Genomic DNA, 10,277 nt, shown 5'->3' with positions numbered 1-10,277 from the left:
TCGCCACTGACAAATGACGATCATTCTCTCAATCTTGTCCAATATCTGTTAATTATCTGAAATAAAAAAAAAAACCACTTTTTTAGTTTTGATATTGACAAATATCATTACATGGGCGGATCCAGGAAATTCATGTGCAGGTGACCAAAGCAGCTGCGGCGAGAGCGCAACTTCGCTCCATTAAAAAAAAACACTTCGCTCCATTAAATAACAACAAGGGGGAGGCGGAGGGAGAAATAACCTACGGAAAATAAAATCAATAAATAAAAAGATCTAGACGCCTCCCTCTCCTGCACTCTGGGAGCATTTGTGATTAATCCGTAAGGCTAAGATTGACAGATTTCAAATTTCCCAGAAGAATTGTGGGGCGAGTCCGTTTCTACAATATTCTATGTAAATAATGCAAGAGCAAAGTCTTGGCATAGTGGGTTTTGCAGGTTTTGCGGTAAGCACTTCCAAGTTAATAACTTCGTAGCAATGTTGTCTCTGACATCCAGCTTCAAACGTTTACAAGTGTTTTATTCTTCTTCGAAAGCCACTAGTCAGTTACAAGGCCGATGTGATGAGCTTGCTGGAATGAGTCTGCTTGGACTGGCTTGTGGTAGTATCAGCTGTCGAACGACCAAACTGTGACTGTAAACAAGCTTTCACCTTGTTGAATGTTCTTTTGTTTGCAACAAAGGCGAGGAAAATGAAGAATCCTGGAAGAACAGTTAACAAGATAAAAAAAACTAAACAAATAAACAAATAAATAACAAACTGGTTCATATCCCATTCCTCGGCCATACCCACTGATTTATTTGAATAGGGTTTAGTGTTTAGTGTTATTTGCCCATAATTTTTACTGTTTGTTGTTAAATTGGCCATTTTTTTAATGTTTAGTTCCAGAGAAAATACTGTTAATTGTTTGGAGGGTTTTTCGTGAAAACCCCAGTCTTTTAGCATTGTAAATTCTTATCTGCTCTTCGAAAATCGGTAATAAAATCACTTATGATGTTACAGAGGCCAAAAATTAAGTGTTTACTGTTATCGAGGTACCCCCATTCAGACCCTCTTTATTATGAATTAAACACGTTATTGTTTATAGATATTATTTACAGAAAATTTAAAAGAGATAGATTCCGCCACTATAGTGAAAATGGGACTTTCGGACATAACATACGATCTCAGAAAAACACATTTGTTGCTTGTTTTGTTTTTTATTTTATTTTATTTTTCAGAGCAAGGTTGACCTAATCAACCAGTCTCGGTTTAGGGAGGGGAATAGAGACTTCAATCAGCAAGTAACAAGAGAAATCGCAGCAACTCCTTTAGTAGAGTACCAAGTTTTAAACCCATCTTTTGAAAAGAGGGTTTAATCTACAAAGCTAAAACTTTAAGTAGCTGTTCATTCATCTCTTGCAGAAGTTTTGTTATGTCAGCCATGTGTCCATCATATTTGACGTTGCCATGGCAACGTCAAAATGTCTGCCCAAAAATCGTCGTTTTTAACATTTCTTCCTCATTTTTCCAGTTTTTTTTGAAAGGAAATCGAACGATTTCTTTGTTTTTACATTCCATAAGCATTTTGAATTGATTTTCTATGAAATGCCATTATTTATTGACTTTCTAAGAAAATGGTGAAATCCAAGATGGCGGATGCAAGATTGCGGCTCTAATGACGTCATATGACGTCACAGCCAATTAAAATTACGTCATCTTGTACAATAATCTACGGGCTTTTTACTCAATGCAAAATAATTTCGGTGTGACTTAATAGAACGAAAACCCAAGAGGGGGATCCATCCACCCCCCTCACCCTTGTACGATGGTGGGGGTATGCTTGTACGTCCGAGGGTTAATATGACCTGAATAGATTAGTTTAATAGCTAGTCCGCTACAACCTACCTTGTAGACTGTTTAAAATGACAAAGATGTAAGCAAGGAACTCGACTTGGGCGAATGGAACAATAAAACCCAATAACCAGGTAAATCCCAATGCTGAGGACAGCTTGATGTACAGGATAGGTAGGCTGGTCTGGTTACTCTGATCTGCCAGGCGACGTGTGGTCTGCAGAAAGAAAATTAATTGCAGATTGCAGGCTTTATTTAGCTTCAGTCAAATTATTAAACTGGCCCGAACCCAAAACAGAGAATGTAAGTTGTGATGTAACCGTGACACGTGCTAAGTGTGTTATTTTTTTGTTACATTAAATTTTACATCTTAAAGATTCACATTCAGTTAAAGAAACCACAGTAATAAGGAAGAAAAGGTTACCAAAAAACAGACGTGATAAAGACTATTGTAGACAATTACGATTTTGAAAGGATTGAGTACAAACGTTCCTTAAGATGGCCATCTGTAACCGCACCAACACCATTTAAAAGAGTTGTAAACACCCCAAAGAAATGTTAAACCACAAAGTGGAAATAATACCTTTTGTACTTTCCATATGGACACCATCGTAAAAGAGAGAGCGACGAAATTGAACAACAGTATGAAAGCCACTGGAGCACCGAGAACAACTAGAAGAGCTTTTCCGTTTCCAATCCAGCAGAATACGTCAGCTAGTGGAGAAAAAAAAAACTCATACATTACATAACAAACGTACGTATTTAAAAACGCGCACAACATAACATAACGAGGACATGGCAAGCTACTCGATCAATCTGAAGCTTACCAAGTTTTTATACTATCTGATTAGAACAAATACAATTTTTAGGAAGTCTGCATTTGAATTATTTTGTTAAATTTCTCGCGCTACACCAAGTGTACCTGTTGTTCTTGCTATGGTGTTACAAAAGCATTGATTAATAAATTAATCGAATTAAAGACGCATGGTCATGATTGATAGGGCTTAAGAACGTGAATGATTGACTGAACAGCTTGTAACTGAATTCATCAACAAACTCAATCTACGAAGAAGTCCTCGTTTAAAAGCGTTAATGTTCCTTACATGGTTTAGTCGTTTTCACGATTGTAACAATATTTATTAATCGCTTCTATTTTTTTAATATCTGGAAATTATAATTACCATATCCAATGTTGACAGTGTCTGTTCTATCAAGAGTTACACTGGTGATCACAATAATAGCAGGAGTAGTCCAGGCAAAAATACTGTATTTTATCAGCGCTTTTGTGCTGTCACCAGAACGGGAACGTGCAGCCTGCCCTGTTCGTAAACAAAGAAAGGAACTTCCTTAAAACGATTGTTTTTTCTACTTTGGCTTTGTTCCGAGGTACAATATCAAACGTAAATGTGTCAAATGTCAATACTTTTAACTGCTTAATACTCATGAACGACATTTTTCATATTGTTGCTTTTGTTGTATTTTGGTATCTTTTCTGTCCTTTTCTATTTCCCCTTGACGTGTATAAATGCATAAGTATGAGAATATTACATACACCTATCTTGTAGCTAGCTTTCAATAGCAGGAAAGTTACTTTTAATGAAGTAGCTTAGTATATTATTTTTATCTTTGTATCAGTAACTATATATGCTACATACAGTACTGTACAGATACATATCAGTTACCTTTCTGCCCAAACGTCTTTGCAACATCAAAAGCCATAACACCCATCCAACAAAACGAAGACAGCAAAAAGTAATGAAGCAGAACAGAAACCGTCATGCAAAGATTTGGTCTGTCGGTCTGACTAGTTAAAAAGAAGAGCGTGTGGTACAAAAGCATCGCACATGACAGACTGATCAGGTTCTTTCCAGGCAATGTTCTGAGTTCTGCCACAGCGATGTAAATACCCAAAAGTAAAATCAATGATATCATGGAGATCGTACAGCCAATGTATGTTATTATCTGCCGTGGTGTTATCTTCGTGGAAACAAATGTCTCGGTCTCAGTGTAAACGCGTTTGAGGTCAATGCAGAGAAATAAAAAAGAACCATTCACAACGTAACTTTCGTTGCTATATGTTCGTTTGTGCAATGGAATCCATATTGAGCCGTTCGATAATAAAGTCACGGAGCTGATGTTCATCTCGACAAAGGAGCAGTTGATGGCGGTTCCGTTTTCCATTTTATTTTGAGAAATATCTACATTAACCTGTATGCATTTTTCAGCAAAGGGATCAAATACAAAACCATCAGCGCACAGTTTGTTCTGTACAACCGTCTCCTGGTTACCGACTTTCAGGGTATGAGAAGAAGATGAAAAGTCAAACAGGATATCCAAAGATGGAACACCACCAAGAGGAGGCACTGAAGTAGGCAACGGCGGATTGGGCTTTGGGCAAGCACATGAGTACGTACTTATGTCTATTCCTTTACATATTTCACAGTGAGGATTCTTTGTCTGAACGTTGTAACAAACTGGAAATACGTAAAATGAACATAAATCTGGTAACAGTGGCTCTTTTCGAACAAGTTCTGAATCAGAGCAGTTTTGCTCGATAACCAAACATCGCTTTAGGTGACGGCTGTTGTCACGTGCTGGCTCAAAACTCCAGTCACACATCGTCATTACAAACTCCAGCATCAGTGATCTGTTCTTAGGAATGTCATCGGCCCTGATGTCTTTGCATGAAGCGGTAAATTTCCAGTAAGTCAGGTTTTTAGCCTGATTGCATCTGGCGCAGAATACATTCTTGTACACTTCTTCCAAGTCAGACACAGGCAACATACCAAAGAGGTCAGCTGTAGAAGATTTGGCGGTACACAAAGATTCCAGTTTCTTGTCAGTGTTGTGCGATGGGCAACTGGATATCATGGTATAGCCATGGATTCCTGACTTTCCCGTTTTCACACATGCTTGTTTAACCTGGCGAGGCGTTGGTGGTTTAGAAACAGTGCATCTTAAGAAACAAAAACAAAGGCTGTCGTGAGATATGAATTTATAGCGCTAAAAGAAGGCGGGGAAGTAGGGTTAAATGTCCGCGAACTTGCAAATCAGTATTGAAAACTCAATAGGTATATCTTTGTGGGTACCAGTGGCATTTAAAAAATTCAGTCGAAATAACCAGAATTTTTTTTTATGCCTAAGCCAGCTCATCTTGGTGCGGTGAGGATTTTTTTTTTTAAATTACTAAGCAACAAATGCCAACCTATTACTTTGTTAACGGAAAATCCCCCTCCGACAAAAGTAATCTTAACGTATTTAAGTAATGTTAACGTATCGAAAATTGACTGACCTTAAAAAGTAATCATAGCAACAGTCTCCAAGCTCAACACATAGCTTATCACAATAACAAGTTTTTGAGTAGAGTCTTTCTTGATCGTCCTTGGTTAGAGGGCAAACTGACTCACAGGAGTACTCCACTGAAGGGCATATGTTTTTCACATCAAAAGGAGCGGAGGTCATATTAAGCCTCATAAGAAGGTCGAATGTGCTGATGTTCCTGTCGTTATACTGAACAACCAAATCTTCTAACACTAAATTAAAAGTAACATACAACTGTAAGAAGCGATGGAAGCACTGAGGCAACTCGTCATCATCATCATCATCATCATCATCATCATCATCATCATTGAACAATCATTATCATCATCATTATTATTATTATTATCATTATTATTTGTATCATCATTCATTATAATTATTTTCTATGCATTTTTTGTAATACATATTAATAAGGACCTAATACAATATTACACACCAATAGTCGAATAAAAAGCGTAACGACGCTCAAGAATCATCGGAAAAAATTAAGAGTAATTTCGAAAAAATACGAATATGTAATGTCAGTGAATAAATTAAAACAAAAACAGCAACAATTATCCTCAAAATGTTTTAATTATTGACAGTAACACACTAGGAGACAAGTCGCTACAACATGTCACGGGGACGAGATTCTGCAACATGTTGTTGGTACATTTTTCCGATAAATCTTTGCGTTACAACAGAATCAGTCGCAGTCTACTGATCACAGCGACAAAATGAGCGAAAGTAGCGTTGTCGCAGTGTGTACACACTTCTGCGACAAGTCGCTGCGACAAAATATAATTAGCCATTGAGAGAGGTCATGTATTTTCGCCATATTGAATTGGAAAACTCGTTTACACTCCCACCTTCCAAATCAAATTCGATGCGTGTGCACCGAACAAGCGTATTGTCGCAGCGACTTGTTTTGAAGCAGTACACACGGGGCGACTTGTCGCAGAGACCTGTCGCTGCGACTTATCGCCTAGTGCTTCCCTACAGCAAAGCCTGGTTTTCACTAGCAACGCAAGCACAAGGGCAAGCACAAGCACAAGGATAACCGCTCTTATTTCACCGTGAAAACGGCTTCAACGAAAGCAAAAGCACAAGCGCATTGTATTTTGATGCTTCTGCTTGTGCTTGCCGCAAGCACAAGCACAAGGGTCAAAATGTGTCCTTTTTGCGTGATTCCGCTTGTGCTTGCGCTTGTGCTTGCGTCGCTAGTGAAAACCAGGCTTAAGTAAACAGTTTTAAAAACAACTTACATCGTGGCAATGGCGGGAGAAAAGGTGGTGGCGTCAGATAAGGCGACGTTGGCGGTAATGGCGGTGGTTGCGGTGGGGTCGGTGTTGGAAGTGGCGGCGGTGTATCCAGCGAACTGTTGGCTGATATCGTGGAGTCAGCAAAAAGCAAAAACACGGCAATAAAGACGACCATCTTGAATGTATAATCGTCTTCTGTGAACAAAGTGGTTAATTATTCAGTATGGAGAATAGCACGTTGGCTTGCCTCAGTGCAATTGTTCATGAACGACACCTCTCTACAATAAAATTTTTGAATGCATGTAGAGAAAAATGTATGATTTTAAGAACAGTCAATTGTTATTGGAATGCAAATGCGAAGAATATGCTAGCCTTGCTCATTTTTGGTTAAGATTCTTTTTTTGTTGTTTATAAAATGATTTCCCCTCTTGAATGAAGGATCTAGACAAGCAAACCTCAGGGAATGTAGGCAAACAATAAGAACCACAAAAAATCGTGTTTGAGAATTGTCCTTTTGCTCGTTCTAGAGCGAACTTTAATTATGACGTCATAGTGATTGTGGTCACACAAGACAGTCACAACTTCTGATTTTTCTAACCAAATGTCCTTTTTCTTGAGTAGTATTTTTCTTTACTAATTTATGTAGTAATTGTGTTTTTATATAACGTGTTAGGCCCAACGGGTCGACTTTGTACTGCAAATTAATAGATACAATATCAACGTAATGAACCCAAACAATTAATATAACTGTAGGATTTTTTGTGATTGGAGGACTTGTTGAAACGTATTTGATCATTTTCTATGCGCCACCCGTTACATTATAGGGTAGTCATTGTTTAAGATATTTGCCTTAAGATATTTGCGATTAACTTTCCATATTAATTTGAGCTTGATGTTTTAAGTCCTTTTTTTCTGTGACGCAGGTTTGAAAACTTGTTAATTTTCAAAAAGTCTACTGGCTCATTTGCGATTTCGCTAACCCAAAATTTGGCATTTTATGAACGCTTTTACGTATTTGATATTGCAAAGGAAGAGCTAAGTTTCACAATCTCTTAAATTTGAATAGTCAATTCGTTTATTGCTCGTTTAGAGCACCATCCATAATATTATAGTGTCGTAGGTGCGAATTCCGCTCGGGACATTTGAATTTTTTTCTGGTTGTTCATTTTAAGATATAGATACATGTAGCTATATCTGACTTACGTTTTCTGATTGTGATCAATATTTTCGAAATATCCCGTGTTACTGCATACCTTAAGGTTACTATTGTTAGCGGCTACTAATTTAGCGATTTTAGCGAGTTGGGCAAAAATCGCTAAATTTAGTACTCGCTAAAATTGGCTAAATTTAAGTACCTTCCCTCCCACCCCCAAAGAAGACAAAATAAGCATAGTCGACCTGAAATATTCTTTTCAAAATAGATACCGGTAAGTTTGTTCTCTCTGGCAATGCAAATTTTCGTTCAATTTCAAGTGAGTTTGTTCTTTTACTAAACATTTATTTCCATCTTAGCTATATGTTCATTACATCAGCTTTACACAATATCACTTACTTTTTAAAATTGTCGGAAAATGGCTAAATTAAATAGTCGCTAAATCTTGCTCTGAACAAATCGCTTAAATTAAAAGCCGCTAAAAATAGTAACCTTAATGGGAGCAGGGATGGCACAGTGGCACAGTCTCCGGTTTTCCTCCCTCCACAAAAACCAATACTTCTAAATTCCAATTCGATCGGGAATCCGAGGGCCACAGGTTTGTCAGTCGAAGACTGTTACGTGCTACCCTCGTAAAACAAAGTTGATGTATTTTTAAAGCAATGGCTTTCTCTTCGAAAAAGGTTTATGCTAATGTGGCATAATGCAACAACGATGTGAGCAAAGATCTTCCTGTAGATGCAATAAATACATTTTGCTAGACGCGCAAATAAACATATCGAGATCTTAATAAAAAAAACGGCAACATCTATTTTAACCTATGGAAATAACCCATTACAAAGACGCAATTTACTGGTTTAACTTACCAAGCAAAGAAATGAGTCAACGTGATTGCGATGAATTGTTCGCCGGTGATTATAACTTACATTGTAACTGCTTGTGGTAATTATGTATACTTGGACTAAGTATTATTTAATGCGCGTGCATAAAGCCACGTAAGGTTTCCTACTTATGAACTTTGAAAAGGTGATATAAAATAGACAAAACTGTATTGAATACTAAATAGCTGAGAGCAACCCATAACAGAATAATGATGGTTTGTTTTCAATAATGACAATTTTAATTTTTGTACTTATAATTTCTCAACGGATGCTAATGTAAAATGGCGAAATAAAGCCGTAGAAATACCTATCCAATTTCTGTACGAGCAAGATAATTTCAAGGAACAAAACGTTCAAGTATTTTCAAGTCTTTCCTTAAAAGCACAAAGCTATGAGTTAAAAGCAACAACAAACCTTTAGAGAGCGCATTAATACAAGGTACTATAAACTTAAGCTATCGCACGACCCTGAAATGGAAATTCATTAGCCAGCGAATTAGCAGGAATTATGTTTCGAAAGGTTTAGTGAAAGAGAAATGAAACGCATAAGATACTTATTATATCTTTTTTAAAGCAAAAAAAAATAACGACAAACCTGAATAAAATGATCTGGCACAAATCTTGTCCGCATTCAATTCCTCGCTGTCGAAGTTAGAATCCCAGTCTGACAAATTCAAATGCGAACTGTACCTATTAACGCTGGAGCAGCAAGTGCCAAATTAGGTAATATATATCTCCACCTGTCAATCACTTTTGTGTAGGCCTATCTATCTACCGACTAATTATGTGATAAGCATGGAATCATATTGTTCTGTTGTCAAAGTTGAATAAAATCATTCCTATTCTTTTATTAATTCTTCTAGCACAACTTAGATCAGTGGAGTTAACTGTTGACACCTTAGGCTCTAATTTGTTTCACATTAGAACTGGCTCAAAAAGCCTTAAAATTAAGAAAAAAAAATCATATTGTCAAGGGCTTTCTTTCTCATGAAACTTCAATTAGGAGCGTTGTGTGCAAGTCAAATGTGTGTACTATAATCTGGGATTATTGTAGTGTGATAGTGATAGATTGTAGCGTGAGCACTTTGCAGCAGGTGCAATTATTCTGGCAGATATTAGGAAAACAAAATAATATAATGTTCAGTCAGCCACTCACTCGCTTGAACTTTCTTTTACCGAACATCCCGCCGTCTCAAACAAAAAATCATTTCTATTTATTTACAGACGGAAAAGAGAACATAAAAATTTATAATTCGAATTACCAGGGGGTAGGAGCTTTTAAATCGTTGTGGTATTGTTAAGGGGTTAAAATTGGTTAAACATCACGACTATTTTAGAGTCTTTTGCGTTTTGTTATCAACTAGGGCTGGAGCATTATTTCATTTCCTTTTTTGTGAATTAACGACCTGTATTACCATATTAATTATTTCATCAGCCTAAAATTTCATACAAGGGTGCTTACGATTATAGCATTTTTTTCAATAAATTGGCTTGTTAGTAATTTGAGCTTTTTTGCGCATGACGTAAGTAGCAAATTATGTCTAGGACTTCCAAATTGAGTTTGAGACACTGTCAATTTTGACCTTCCTTTGGTGCTTTTTGGGCAAATCATTTTTAAGATTTATAAATGCAACGTTTCTTTTTTCTGACTCTCTTCCTACCATAAACCGAGGCGAAGTTGCCATGGAAACCAGGTTGTCATATTACACCAAGAATGTGCGGAAGAAAAATTGAAAATTTCTTGAAATCGATTGCAAATTTTTGTCAAAGTATTATGAACATTTTTTCTGAGGAATAAAGAAGGAACCAATTTGAAATTAATTTATCTGCAATGTATAAAATTGTGTTA

At 36.9% G+C, this 10,277-nt stretch overlaps 1 protein-coding gene across 1 annotated transcript; it reads right to left on the bottom strand.

Moving 5' to 3' along the window:
* Nucleotides 1-338: 338 nt before the first annotated feature.
* Nucleotides 339-9,052, bottom strand: LOC144658139 (uncharacterized). The gene is made up of 8 exons (XM_078518487.1): nucleotides 9,024-9,052; nucleotides 6,399-6,590; nucleotides 5,126-5,366; nucleotides 3,516-4,789; nucleotides 3,015-3,152; nucleotides 2,417-2,547; nucleotides 1,888-2,050; nucleotides 339-701 (listed from the first exon to the last, which is right to left on the bottom strand). The coding sequence occupies exons 2-8, from the start codon at nucleotides 6,568-6,570 to the stop codon at nucleotides 547-549; spliced, it is 2,274 nt and encodes a 757-aa protein (XP_078374613.1). The 5' UTR covers nucleotides 6,571-6,590; nucleotides 9,024-9,052; the 3' UTR covers nucleotides 339-546.
* Nucleotides 9,053-10,277: the final 1,225 nt, after the last annotated feature.

The sequence above is a fragment of the Oculina patagonica genome, chromosome 6 (assembly GCF_052425735.1).
Source record: "Oculina patagonica isolate OP01 chromosome 6, crgOcupat, whole genome shotgun sequence".
Taxonomy (NCBI): domain Eukaryota; kingdom Metazoa; phylum Cnidaria; class Anthozoa; order Scleractinia; family Oculinidae; genus Oculina; species Oculina patagonica.
The sequence above is the reverse complement of the archived record's forward strand: the minus strand, read 5'-3'. Positions and strand labels throughout refer to the sequence as shown.

Excerpts from the sequence above, each read along its gene's own strand:
- LOC144658139 (XM_078518487.1), bottom strand. The coding sequence starts at position 6,570 with ATGGTCGTCTTTATTGCCGTGTTTTTGCTTTTTGCTGACTCCACGATA. Across the intron at positions 4,790-5,125 it reads TGCTATGATTACTTTTTAAG|ATGCACTGTTTCTAAACCAC; the intron begins GTCAGTCAATTT and ends TTGTTTCTTAAG. Across the intron at positions 3,153-3,515 it reads AAAGACGTTTGGGCAGAAAG|GGCAGGCTGCACGTTCCCGT; the intron begins GTAACTGATATG and ends GTTTACGAACAG.